The sequence below is a fragment of the Carassius gibelio genome, chromosome A16, assembly GCF_023724105.1.
Source record: "Carassius gibelio isolate Cgi1373 ecotype wild population from Czech Republic chromosome A16, carGib1.2-hapl.c, whole genome shotgun sequence".
NCBI lineage: Eukaryota > Metazoa > Chordata > Actinopteri > Cypriniformes > Cyprinidae > Carassius > Carassius gibelio.
This window is the reverse complement of record NC_068386.1, coordinates 12,791,607-12,806,052: the sequence shown is the minus strand read 5'-3', so window position 1 is coordinate 12,806,052 and position 14,446 is coordinate 12,791,607. Positions and strand designations below refer to the sequence as shown.

At 41.3% G+C, this 14,446-nt stretch overlaps 1 protein-coding gene across 2 annotated transcripts in view; it reads left to right on the top strand.

Moving 5' to 3' along the window:
- The first annotated feature begins 155 nt into the window (after positions 1-155).
- The window catches only part of LOC128030634 (band 4.1-like protein 4B), a 24,569-nt gene continuing 10,278 nt past the window's right edge, over positions 156-14,446 (top strand). Inside the window, exons 1-14 of one of the 2 annotated variants that reach the window (XM_052618424.1) lie at positions 156-977; positions 4,729-4,833; positions 5,134-5,176; positions 5,813-5,891; positions 6,678-6,722; positions 7,204-7,256; positions 7,368-7,488; positions 8,657-8,744; positions 9,978-10,066; positions 10,179-10,248; positions 10,589-10,758; positions 10,841-10,950; positions 11,114-11,144; positions 11,290-11,323. In XM_052618424.1, coding sequence (XP_052474384.1) covers positions 729-977; positions 4,729-4,833; positions 5,134-5,176; positions 5,813-5,891; positions 6,678-6,722; positions 7,204-7,256; positions 7,368-7,488; positions 8,657-8,744; positions 9,978-10,066; positions 10,179-10,248; positions 10,589-10,758; positions 10,841-10,950; positions 11,114-11,144; positions 11,290-11,323 — 1,287 coding nt within the window. In that variant the 5' untranslated portion in view covers positions 156-728. The remainder of the gene's footprint in view (positions 978-4,728; positions 4,834-5,133; positions 5,177-5,812; positions 5,892-6,677; positions 6,723-7,203; positions 7,257-7,367; positions 7,489-8,656; positions 8,745-9,977; positions 10,067-10,178; positions 10,249-10,588; positions 10,759-10,840; positions 10,951-11,113; positions 11,145-11,289; positions 11,324-14,446) is intronic. The other variant, XM_052618423.1, reaches the window with a different exon arrangement.

The following is a 14,446-nucleotide window of genomic DNA, read 5'->3' as shown; positions in this document are numbered from 1 at the left end:
ACATTGTGCGTCTTCTCTTATTCATGGTGATGGCTTGTGGGGATGTCGAATGAGCGTGCGTGAAACACTGACGATTGGGCACATTCTGTTTCCTGATAGCAGACTTGACGCGATTGCAGCGCACAGTATGAAGGCAGCTTGATGTGTAGTGCTGGGGAAATCAGTGATGGTGATGGTGTCTCGCGTGAAGGTAACCTCACACTGATCACTGTTTGGTTTACCAGCAGGTAGCGCTGCCTCGCGTACACTGACCCGAAGAGGGGAGAAAAAAAAGTTTTGAGTGTTGCTCTGAGATTTAACGCTTGCGCAGAACAGGTTGCCTGGCCAGTTCCTCTGGTTGACTTACCTGAGAGGTACATACATCAGTTTCGGTCAGTAACAGTAAGGAACTAACGCGCCGAGCCTGGACTCCGGCGAGCGCGAGGAGAAGTTCGATTAAAGCGCAGATACTTTTTTCAAACGAAGAAATCGAAAGCACCGGAGTATATTCTCGTGGCTTCTGGCAGGTGCGCTCGTGTTTTCTTGCCCGTACGCAACGAGGAAACGAAGCTCGTGACAGGTCTCCGTTTCCCGACTTGTTCCCGCTGCATTGAACGGCTCAGCCCGGTAAACGCCGTCTTTCTTCGTCGCGGAAAGCCTGAAAAAACAGCTGGATGCCTTCCTCTTGAGCAGTCCGGTATCAGTGCCGTTTTCACTGGTTGATTAAAGCGCTGTCTCGCGGGGAAAATATGATGGGCTTTCTGCGCAGGACGTTTAGCCGACGGTCAAAACGACGCTTTCGGACTTCAGAGGAGCTGGAGGGGGCCGGCAGAGGCGGAAACACAGTGCTTCAGGCGCACCAGCAGCAGGTGATCCACGCGCCGATCGTAGTGACCGGGGGAGCCGTGGTCCACATCCCCGCCGCGGGCAACAGCAAAGACGCCATCACATGCAGAGTCCTGCTGCTGGACGGATCGGATGTCAGTGTGGAGTTACCGGTGAGTGCAGGACTTCTCGGCAGAGAAAAGTCACCTTGATCATTTTGAATGTAGTGTTTAACGGCAAAGTTGGGTTTTAACAGCCTGTCAGTGTGTGGCCAGTCGGATTTCCCCGGTGTTGGGTCCTGTCCCGGTAGTTGAGAGGTAAACAGATGGAGCTCGTGCTCCCGTCCTCATGTTTACTTCCCACCCATAGCGACCGCTCAACTGTCACACACAAACCTGCAGATTCCCCCGAGCACTGGGAGCTTTCACTGAAAATGAAACATACAGGGAGAAAAACACGCAAGGAGTTTCCCATTCTTCCTCTCCTTCTATCGGTCCAAGTGTTTTCCAGAAATAAATTCCCATTTGTTGACTGAAGGTCGACGAACCAGTTAAGCGCTTAACCTTTGGTCCCACTCTTGCGCCATGAAATGTCGATCACCTTCTGACTGACGCTTCATCTGTTCCTAACTATCAGTTTTGTGACTGGAGCATGATTTTGTAAATTTGAGTTATATCCAAGTAATATCCATTCATTGACGTTTTGAGACAACTGGCAGGTTGTAGCCTAAATTTATTCTCAGCCAATGAAAGCATTTCCAAAAAACCCAAGACATTAAGCACTACCTGTCACCAAGCAACAGACAGAAAGCCTGTGTCTTAAGAATCTGGATCTTTCCTTGAATTTGTGTCTCCAAGTACAAAGAAATGTTATTAATTTAGAATATCTATATAATGATAAGCTAATAAAATTACACTGGACAATGTAATTTATTTAACTTAAAAAAAAAGAATAATTAACAACAAATTGAACATTGTTACATCTTTTTAAGAACCGAATCATTTGGACATGCATGTGTAAATGTGAATGCATATGGAATAAGCACATGCTTGTAGTGTAAAAGCTATCAGGTTGCTTGGGTATCTGTATGCTATGCTATTATATTGGCTAACTAAAACCGACATCAGTGCTCATCATAATTGTAATCGAGTGATAAAGAGATTAGCCATTAAATGTTTTCACAGTGTATGGAGAAGAGAGGACATGTTTTTAAACCAAAATCATTGGCTGGGTCTAAATTAACATTCTCCCTGAATAGGTACTTCTCTTGAAATTATTTACTTGAGGACCATTTAAAATGTATATTCTATATTGTATGAATCCAAACTAAATGTTACCACCTGTCTAATGAAAAAGCGCAAGCCTCTGTTTGTTTACTTGCCAAAGTGCATTTCCGGTTTTACGTTCCCTGTTCAAAGTGTTCTGTAATCACTCGGCTCTAGCTCTACTCCATGTTTTTTATTTCCTCGCTGGTGAGAGAAACCCGCTTTGAGCAATCATGAAGCAAAAGAAAAAATACAGGCGCTCCTGCTGTCAAAAACCTGTTCTTCAGGCAAAATCTGCTTCCACGCTGGTCACATGATCTGGTCTAGAACGCCTGTACATAGACAAACCAAAATTATGTCAAAGAATATCAGCACTCTTGGAATATCACTAGGCCAATCAAGTTAGAGGACTAGACCTGTTATACAGTTATGTTTAATGCTGAATATTTCCTTCTTTTCAATGTAAGCCCTGTAAACACCTAAAGCTTATGTTGCATGTCAAATTATTGTTTTATATTTCAAAGACATAGATTCACTGATCGTTGCTTTATAAACATGGCTGTCATAGTCCGGAAATGTTATACTGTACAGGTCTGAACATGTCGAAGAATTTATAAAAGGCCTTTCCCTTCTGTGTGTTATTACTTTAGTATAACAAATACATTTCTTTTGATTTGACCACTTCCAATGTGATCTGAGATCCAGTCATCTAACCTGATAATCAGTTTCAGTTTCAAAACTATACATATATGGAATAGCTCTGAAATATATGTGGATGTATGTATGTTAAGGGTCGTAGTTCAACCTGAACAGCAGCAAGTATCAAAGAGAATAATAGCCCCCCCTCGAGGTGTGTCCCAAATCCAGCCACTCTCCTCTGACACTTGAAGCTATTTTTGCTCCGGCCTTGGTTTGTGTGAAACTTACATACAGTATGTGTGTGTATTTTCATCCGTCTTTTAGATTAAGTCAGTGTGCCTTGTGGTACTCTTATAAATGTCAAGGTGGAGAGCCTTTATCATTCATATATCTAGTTTTTCAAATCATATTCATCATATTCCTATTCATATATGATTTATTCAAATCAAAGACAGTACATTGTATGTAAATCCTTCAGGTTTGTATTGTATTGTAGTATACAGTACATTCAGGCAAGGCAGCTGGACTTGGTTTTACAGAGTTGTCATTTTTTATAAATTTAACAGCATATATTATCAAGCTTATAAGTGGTAGTAAGAAATAAAAATCTTACTGGCCTTAATTTTAAATCATAGTGCAACTGAAAATAATGTCTTAGAAAATTGGAGGCCACTTATATTGGCAGCTTATTTAGCATTTAACTTTGGGGAACTCCAACATAATGTTGCATTTCCCGGCAGTGCCATAATTGATTAATGTCTTTTACTCTGTAGAAATGCTGATTCATGATTGGCTGAGTTCCACTCAGGGAATACTTCTCCTCATGCTCATCATAACAGGGAGCTCCTGCCATTTCCAGAGCCTATTCTGATCACATGCTCCCTCCTTCACCTCACAGCATCCTCAAACCAACAAAAGAAATCAATCAGGCCTCCGTAAAATGGAACAAATCAATAGCTAAATTCTTTGCATTTCCTGAGAGTTTCTGATCTCAGTGGAATGCTGGCCTTGAAAATAAACTGACCATCACAAAGCAGAGATTATCTCCAGAATAGTTTATAGAGTTTTTGCTTTGTGTGTGCTTTTGTGGTCCACCTCATCTAGACCAAGCATGAAATAGAAAATAGAGACACTTGATCTGTCTTTGGCCTTCAAAGGTGCTCTGGGATTGTTATTATACATCAAATGAATTTGTAATAAGACTTGGTTTTGGACAAAATATGGAATACTCACAATATATTTGAAATGATTTTGCTGGCAATTAAAACATTTAGCATGAATATTGCAACAGTTCTGATTCACTGTTTATTTGGCTAAATAAACAGTACAGTATAAATGGTAATATTGTGAAATATTTGGTGCTCAAAAACATTCTTAATATCATCATCAGTGTAGAAAATTGTTTTGCACTTTTTATTTAAGGATTCTTTGAACAGAATGTTTTTTAAAACCGAAATAGATTTTAACATTATTAATGTTTTGTTACTTTCACTTTTGTATACATTTAATGCATTCTTGCTAAATATAAATATTAATTGTGATCCAAAGAAAAACATTGCTTATTCTGTGTAGATTAGACTGCTTTTGTTATATTAGTAACTGTGAAAACTATCATATATTTGTCTTTGTTCATTTAAAACGAAACATTTGAAATTGTATTTATTTTATTTGTTTATGCTGAACCAGAATTTTATATCATTTGATCTCTTGATCAAACATTAAAAAAATTACTAGTTCTTCACGTTAAAAGAATAACATTATCAAAAGACTACATTTAGTTGAGATGAATTCTGAGATATTTTAAGCCATACCACTCAGCCGTAGTGAGTGCATATGAAAATCAATGTAGCATGTACGTCGTTGTGGCTAAACAGGGCCATCAAGCCCTGCAGGCGCACCGGAGCAACTTCTTGCCGCCAGCATGCTCCAAAGGTGTCCCCTTAAACTGTCACAAGATCAGTGTGACGCCCCAAGCCTTCCACACTTAGTGATTTATCTGTGCTTTACATGTGCGTTTCAGAAACACGCCAAGGGACAGGATCTGTTTGATCAGATTATGTATCATTTGGATCTGGTGGAGGCTGATTACTTCGGTCTGCAGTTCATGGACCCAGAGCAGGTTGCGGTGAGTGGCACTTAATGAGCATCCGTACACGTGTGTGTGTGCGTGTGTGCGTGTGTGTGCATGTGGCAGTGACCTGTTTTTCTATAAGCTGCAGCTCTTATACCAGAAATGAGAAATGGAGAGTGTCAGTGTGAAACAGCCACTCAACATCAATCAGAACAACAGGATTTTCTTTTTCTCAGCACTCCGACTAATAACAAACTCTTTGTCTTGTTCCCTCTCCCTCCCACCCACTGTCTCCCCCAATCCTCCCATGCTGTTTTCTGTTCTCTTCTACTTCACATTTCTTTATGTTTTCAGCAATGGTTGGATGCAGCCAAGCCCATAAAAAAGCAGATTAGATGTGAGTAGTCATAAGGCATCTCTCTCTCTCTCTCTCTCTCACACACACACACACACACACACACAGTATGTATTGTAGTAGTTATTGTGGAGCTGTTTAGTTGGCTGGTCACAGATGGTTGATGACCTTGGGCTCATAATTTACTGTTGCCTTAGTGACTAGTGACAATTGTTTACGAGTGTACACTATGGGTGTGAATAGAGCCAATCTCTATGTATGCTGTGCAAGACATACCCCACGCAGATCACTAAACAGAAAGTTGTTGGATGGAGAAAGTGGGAGATGGAAATAGCATCAATATAATTTGATTTCAGCACTTATTTAAAATATTTCAGGCCATGCAACTTGTGTGAAATCCAGAAAAAGGCCGTTGTCAGTGAAATGAATCCACTGATTCAGTCTCTCTGGTGTTTTTCTATATTATAGCGTAACCGCATTACAACACTTTTAAAAGCCGTTGAGTCACACTGAATCAACATTAGCTGACTTATGCCTGTCTCTATGACAACAATCTTTCATAACCTTAAAGGAGAGCTTCTTGTGTTTTTTTCCCTTTTAAGTTTGTACAAATGTTATAGTCATTGACATTGGGTGTCTGTTATATTCCAGTATACTCATAAAATCTCTCTGTCGTAGTTGGACCTCCATACAGATTGTTTTTCAGGGTTAAATTCTATTCTTCAGAGCCCAATAACCTTCACGAAGAGTTCACCAGGTAAACAACAATAGTCATATGCCTTTACCTTGTTTGTCTTCTAAAGCTCTTTAATTTATCAAACTGAGATTCTTAAAGGGATAGTTCACCCAAAAATGAAAATTGTCATCAATCACCCCTATTTTGATCAAATCTGACTTATTTTCTTATGTGAAATAAAGATGTTTGCCTCTACAATACCCTTTCATCTCCACATAATGAATGAAACCTGCAGATATCAAGCTCCAAAATGACAAAAAGGCACTATAAAAACAACAAATGTTGTCCATAGGGTTTATGTGCTATATTATCTTCTGAAGTGACAAAGTTAAAAATATTTATAATATTGCTTCAGAAGACTGAAATACTCTTGAGTGTGAGTACAAAGCATTTTTAATTTTGGGTGAATTATATATTTTTTTAAATAGAAGAGAGATTTTTAAATGTATCTGTATGTGTCAGTGTTCAGTTTTGCATGGTTATTTCCTCTATTTTTACATTAATAATATCTTTTCCATCATCAAACACTCACTTTAATCTTTAAAAACACTTTCATTGAATAATACTATAAATATAGTCTTAACAAATCTCAAAATAAATAACCATTTTGTCTTATTGTATTTTATATTGTTGTGCTCTCTAAATTCATTTGTAGCATTTAACATTATTTGGGTTTGTTTATTTTGACAAATTAGTTTACAATTATCTGCTTAGCATTTTTGCCAGATTTTTATTGGTTCATCCCTAATATGTATAGTATCCTATCTGCACTATAATATTTGACTTTGTAACCACTTTTTTTTGCAGATATCTCTTCGTACTGCAGCTTAGACAAGACATACTGTCCGGCAAGTAAGAAATTACGCTTACCTCACCAAGAAGTGCACAAACATGCACATGCAGTGGAAAAAGAGAGCCTTTCATATCTCTCTTACTGCCCTGTGTCACACCTCTGACCCTCCCTCTGTTACATGCACACACAGTGCGGCAGGGTTTCTACCGGGGTCCAATAAAAGCTCTGTTTCAGTGTGTATAATCTGGGTCTGGTCTCCTGGGTGCTGCTCTGCTCCTTTTTAATAAAAGAAACTCCAATGAGAACCAACACACAGCTTCTAATTTAAGAGCACAGATACAGTCCGACACACTTTCCCAAACAGGGGGCACACACTTTCTTACATAAACACGCGGTCTCGTCATCTCACGTTTTACGGAAGTTGATTTTGATTTTTGCCGGTTGAAAGTGCTTTGCTTTGAAAGTTTCCTTTTTATATGCAGCAAACACATTTAGTGGCTGTTTTAAGGGTCATTAAGTCTCTCCTTCTTCCCCGGGCAGGTTAAAGTGTCCATATGATGTGACTGTGGAACTCGGGGCTTATTGCTTACAAAGTGAGTGCTGTGTGATTTATGGGCAGTTTGGACTTTTTTTCATGTGTTTGCATATTTATACCTGATTTTTGCCTTTTCATTTCCATTTCTTCCTATTTCATGTGTTAATAGGTGAACTTGGGGATTGTGATCCACTAGAACACTCTGTTGTGTTGGTATCAGAGTTTCGCTTTTCACCCAGACAGACAGAGCTGATGGAGGCAGACATCTACCACAAATGGGTCGAGTGCAGGTAACCCCATCTGAGTCAGTATTTCTTTTCCCTACCCTACACACTTATAAATAAAGTTTCCAAAAGGAGGTTTCTGTAGTAATGCAATTTTGGGTTCCCCAAAAAGCCTTTAAGTGAACAGTTAATTAAAAGAACCAGTTTTGTTCTTAGTATGAAGAATATTCCAATAATCTGATGAAAATGTATCATTATATAGAACCTTTTGTGCATTAGAAAAGTTACACTTGTGTTAGAGGTTCTTCATGGGAACAATGATGCCATTAAAGAACCTTTATTTTTAAGAGTTTGGCAGCAGTACTGTATGTCCTGATATAAAAGTTGATTGAACGTGGAAGTACTATGCAACTTGACTAATCATAGCCAATCAGAAAACATTTCATGTTCAATATTAAAGCACTGAACCACTACGCAAACGACCAACAAAATGTAGTTTCACAGTCTGGTTAGGAGAGAAAGTAAGATTAGAAGAGATGTACTGCTTGACGCTTTGTCTCATTGCCCGGTGTTAAGATTGTGCTTGTGTTTTGAATGAAGTTTTGAATGACTGAAGTGTCAGATTTGATCTCAAACTTAATTAGATTTGGACACTTTCATTTGCTAGTGATAATCACCCTTGAACTGTTTACATGCATTGAACATGAACATGAAAACCCGGCCTCCCTGTGGTTTTAATTAAATCCTCAGCTCTGCATTTGACCCTGTTTTAAGAGCAATCATCAGAGTCAGCGTGCTACTGTACAAGTACGTGCTCAGCTGAAGATCATTCCCTACAGATGAGATGTTGCATTTGTTTAAATGTGTCTAGATTGTTTATTCTTGGAAATTAAATGAGAAATTTTGACACTTTATATACCTGAGGGTTGAAAATATGCAGTGCAAGACAGAAATAATGGGTTGAATTGAATTCTTGCAGATTTTGTCAGCCAATGTAGATATTTGAGCACAGAGCAGAGGTATAATGTGAGAGGATTTCCAGGGGTTGATAACAATTGCAGCAGTTCTTGGGATTTGCTTGATGGGACATATGGCAAATGCTGTGAAGCTGTGCAACAGGGCTGCTGTAGTCTAGCCATGAAATGACGGGGCTCTGGACAAAGAGTTGAATGATGGGTTATGGTGTTCATTACGGCTCATGAGTTTGAATGCTCACCAGAACGTCTCTCTACAGGGGAATGAGTCCTTCTCAAGCTGAGCTGAATTTCCTGAATAAATGCAAGTGGCTGGAGATGTATGGAGTGGACATGCACTTTGTGAAGGTGAAATCACTCCCGTTCATTTACATCCCTCCAGTATTTGGATTTTAAAGATTCGTTTTAAGATTGTATTCAAATTCTTGGTTTCATTATCTTCCATTATACCTTCACAATAGGAGAATTATCTCCAACAATAAGAGCTCTATCATAATTCTGTACTTTACGAAGACAATATAATACCCATAATACCTCCATTACACCTTTCTATATTACTACTATACCCTGTTAAATGCTGCACGTATTCCTTCACAACAGCAGCTGAATTGATCTCTATAATTGCATTATCTGAAGTAGTATTTACCTATTCATCAATCAATTTAATGCATTTAATGCATCTCTTGGTCCACTACTGTTCAAATATTTTGGGTAGAATTTGATTTAAAAAAAAATAAAAAATAAAAAAAAATAATAGGGCTGCACATGATCATCATTAATCATTCAAAATCCACAATATGTTATTCTGTGTTTTTATTTCTATAGGTTATCTTAATGGTTTTTTCATTGTTTTAATTTTAATTTTATAACATTTATAATACCATGCATATTTTTACTTTTTTATTCTAAAGAAGAAACCAATGTATAGTTAACATCTGAGGTTTAATACTATAGAAAAGCAATACAAGTTTTTCAGTTTATTTTCACAAAAAATAAAGCATGCCGTTGCTTCAAACAATGATATAAACATCATTCATTGTAAATTGTGATAGTCCTAATTAATAATTGCAATTTCAAGGGAATAATCGACAATTATGATTTTAGTCATAATCATGCACCCCTACAAAGAAATTATTTTATTCAGCATTGATGCATTAAATTGACCAGTTTACGGTATTATAAATATTTATATTTCCAATAAATGCTGTTCTTTTGAACTTTCTATTCATCAGAAAATCATATTTTTAAAAAAAATGTATCACCAAGCCACAAAATTATTAAGCAGCACAACAGCTCAACATAGATACCAGTTATTATTATAATAATAATTACATTGTAAAACATATTAAAACAGAAAAGAGTTGTTTAAAATTGTAATGATATTTCACAGTTTAAAATTTATTGTATTTTGGTCAAATAAATGCAGTCTTATATAATAAATGAGCATAAGAGAAAAAAAAATACAGACCCCAAACTTTTGAATGGTAGTGTATTAATATACTTGTTCAGTTAAACCTGTGTAATATTCTTGTGAGATGGGGTGAGACTGCTGTGTAAAAAGTGCTCTCTACTGACGTGCAGGGACGGGATGGAGGAGAATATGCTCTGGGACTCACACCAACTGGCATTCTTGTTTTCGAGGGATCCAGCAAAATTGGTCTCTTCTTTTGGTGAGGTTCACGGATACACCCCTGCTGTTCTGACCAGTAGCTGGGTCTTCACTCTTCAGTCATGGCTGATATTTTCCATCTCAACCTGTTGCATGTAAATGTTTCCATTCAGGCCTAAAATAACCCGTCTTGACTTCAAGAAGAACCGACTGACATTAGAGGTGGTGGAGGACGATGAGAAGGTAAGTTTTACATACACAAAATTGCACTCATGTGTGCTCACACTCTAGATATTCCTCTATACCAGGGTCCTTCAGCCTTGGATGATGGGTTTACATCAGCTATTATAATAATCACTATTACCATGGAGTCATGCTTGTACAATTCAATTTCATTTTTTTAATACATTTTAATTTCAATGTATGCAACTTTTTCACATTTTTTTTAAATCATTCATTCGTCATTTAATATAAAACAATGAAAAAATGGATGAATAATTTGGAAAGCTCTGTGCTTTTTTTTTTTTTTTTTTTTCTAAGTGCTCTTATCTGTTCTTTTGCACCTGTATGTTTGTGCATGCAGGGCCGAGAGCAGGAGCACACGTTTGTGTTTCAGCTTTCGAGTTCTCGGGAGTGTAAGCATTTATGGAAGTGTGCAGTAGAAAGCCACGCCTTCTTCCGGCTCAGACAGCCGACCCACAACAAAAGAAACAACAGCGACTTCACACGCCTCGGCTCGCGGTTCAGATTCAGGTCCATACACACGCGCACACCTAATCTGGCAACATATTTACACTGTCGCCCTTTTTAAGTGTCATGTTGTTTGTGTTTCCAGTGGACGGACTGAATATCAGGCCACACGTAGTGGTAAAGTCAGGAGAGCAAGCACTTTTGAGAGGAGACCAAGTAAAAGATATCCCTCACGAGCCCAGTCTATGGTCAAGGGTAGGTCTGTGTGCCATATATTCTTCCAATAATCAACCTAATGCATTTCTGACATACTTAATCTCTGTGTCTGCCCTGCAGCTGACTCTAAAGTCTGCTTTATTGCAAGTACCACATCACATCACATATGTCATGTTAATATGACTGCTTTTGTCTTTCACAGCCATAACTCCAGTAAAACATCCACATCTAAGGTAAAGCCACACAAACATGATTGTGAGCACTCTGATATAAAAACATGTTTTTTTTTAAATGCTATTTAGTTATTTTTTGTTGTGCTTGGGGTATGAAGAATTATGTTTGCTTTGTGTAATCAAAGTTTCTCTCTCCATTCTGTAGTGCTCAGGCCAGCCCTGATTCAAGCTTAACACCGGTACGCTTTCAATATCCTTCATCCTGTATATGGTTATTGCAGTAAAAAATAAATGTGGGGATTTAGTAGCTACATCAGGGATTTTTAGACTGGTGTTCTAAGGCCTTTTTTATTTTATAAACTGTTTCAGGGCTGTCTGATTTTACATATTAATTGAAAATGTTTTTATTAAATTATATTTGTCTTTTTTTAATTCAGGTTTTTTATTTTTTTTAAATAGGTCTGAAATTGTTTATTTTTATTTTATAGACAGTGTAACAGTAGGAAATATTGATTTTAAGTCACAATTCTCTGTATTTATTGTAAAATATTTCTTGTGAAAAGTGCTAGATATATTTTAAGGATGTTTTATGGTTCTTCACAAGATGAACATTATATTTGAGGACCATTTACAAAACATTTGAAAACTTTAGAATTTCTTTTTATATTTCATTTCTTTTTATATTTCAGTGCTTTTAGTATCTCCTTCCCCCATGAAACTTTGTGTTAACTCACAAATGTATAGTTCCCTCTCGAGGCGGTAACTCAACATTACGTCAGCTAAGACGTATATGGGAACTTCTCCCTTCTCCACTTTTGCTGAAATCTTATTGGCTCACGCCAGCTGGGGACAGCTGGCCAATTGACGCGAAGCATGCAAATACTGACAGGTTCGCGGGCAGTATAAATTGCATGGGCGCGAAAATTACGTCAGAATCTCTTTCTTCACTCTATGAAGTTATCTTCACGCTTGAAGTCTTTTATCTACCATCGTGGAAGTTGCATCAGAGGATTACTACCGTTCCTCTCCGCATCCGATGGCAGCTACTTGCCAGATTTGTGCGGGTCCCCTCGACCCGCAGGACCCTCATCTGTTCTGCGTCTCCTGCCTGGGCCTCGCCCACGCAGAGGCAGCTTTCTCGGATGACACGTGCGCCCACTGTGCCGAGCTGCCAGTGCGCGCCCTCAGAGCCAGGAGGGAAGTGGCTCGGGCAACAGCAGGGATGAGACCCACTGCCGCCAGCGAGCCGCTGGTGGGCTCTCCCCCGCCCCAAGACGAGATCGGCGCTGTTAGTTTCCCAGACGATAGCTTCCGCCCCCCCCGGGCCGTCGCAGACTTCGTCTCCTTCGGAGCTAGCGAGGCAGACGACTCCATGTCGCTCTCTGCATCTGAGAAGGATTGGGCGACTCAGTCAGACCGCCCCGACCACGAGGGCCCTGCAGACCTCCAGGAGGAGCTCGTCAGGATCCTAGGCAAGGCCGTCACGGAGCTGGACCTCTCCTGGAACGCACCTGACGAGCCGGTAAAGAGCAAGCTGGACACGTGGTTTCTCCAGTCGAGCCGCCGCCAGGCCGCATCGAAGAGAAGCACCCCGTTCTTCCCAGACGTACATGAGCACGTGGTGAAGTCGTGGGCTGCACCCCAATCGGCGCGCACCCACTCTGCCACGCAAGCCATGTTCGCACACGTGGACGGGGCGGAGGCCCACGGGTATGTGCGCATGCCCCCCGTCGAGGAGACTGTTGCCGCGCACCTGTGCCCGTCTTCCTCAGCGTTGGGTTCCAACCGCAGCCTGCCCTCCAAGCCGTGCAGGTTTACAGCTCACCAGGCGGACAAAGCCTATGCTGCTGCAGGGGAGGCAGCTTCTGCCCTTCACGCCATGGCTATACTCCAGGTGTTCCAGGCGAAGCTTCTTCAGTCCATCGATGACGGCGCGGTTGATACTGACGTCATAAGGGATCTGCGCGCGGCAACCGATCTCGCGCTGATGGCTACCAAGCGCTCCGCTCAAGCCATCGGCCGTTCCATGGGTTTTATGGTCGTCCTTAACAGGCACCTATGGTTAACCCTAGCTGACCTGAAGGACGCGGATCGCAGGACGCTTCTAAATGCTCCGGTCACTCCCTCCGGCCTCTTTGGTGATGCCGTGGAGTCGGTCACGGAACGTTTCTCCGAGACTCAGAAGCGCGCAAAAGCCATGAGCCACGTGATGCCTCGTCGCTCACTTCAGCCCTCATCCGCGAGGTCCCGCTCTTCATCAGCGCCTCGTCAGGCCCTAGGACCGGCTGGACAGCCCGCCGTGACGCCTCGCCCCGAGCCGAACGCCCGTTTCGGCCGAAACAAGCAGTGGTCAGGGCCTGGGAAGAGGCATCGGAGTGGGAAGAAGAGCCCGCGCCGCGAGAGAGCCAGCGCATCATCCTCGGCTGCAAAGCCATCCTCCTGACGGGCCGCTCAAGAGGAAGAGAGAGCGCGCTGGTGGCCCCACCCCCAAGCGCCGTGTTCAAGAGCTTCGTGTCCCCCGGGTTCCTTTGGGCGACAAGCTAAATGTGTGTTTAAATGCTGTTTGTGTGAGTTCCACAATAAAAACATGTATCTCTTCACAAAGAGAGCTTTCTCTTCCTCGCGCACCCAACACTGTGTCACTCGCCCTGTCTCAGGACAGTGCAGAGTCACAAGCAATGATTATAATGGCCTCTCGAGGGCGCGAGAGTGCCAACAGCACACTATGCCCGCCACGGGCCGCCCCCCAGCCAGTGCTTCTAACCTCGCGGGGGCGGGGCCCAGGTCAAAGTGCACCCAACACTGTGTCGCTCGCCCTGTCTCAGGACAGTGCAGAGTCACAAGCAATGATTATAATGGCCTCTCGAGGGCGCGAGAGTGCCAACAGCACACAATGCCACAGGTTGTTTCACTGCCCGCCTTATCTGCTGAGCCGTCAGCCTCGCACGATGCTGTTGCTCAGAGCGCTGTTTGCCCTGTTAGGGCTCTGCGGATGTATATGGACCGCTCGGCCGTCTTTCGTCAGTCGGACCAGCTGTTCGTGTGCTTTGGTGGATGTAATAAGGGACGTGCTGTTTCAAAACAGAGACTTTCTCACTGGATAGTGGACGCTATCGCGTTGGCTTACAAATGCCAAGGGAAGGATTGTCCCCTCAACATCAAAGCTCATTCTGTGAGGGCTATATCTTCCTCCGGGGCCTGGGCTAGAGGTATGTCTATCCAGGATTTATGTCTTGCTGCTGGCTGGTCTTCCCAGAACACATTCGCCAGGTTTTACAAGCTGGATGTACCCTCTGTAGCGTTACATGTACTTTCGGTGAGTTAAGTTTATTCATTATTGTAACCAGCTATACAGTAGTTAC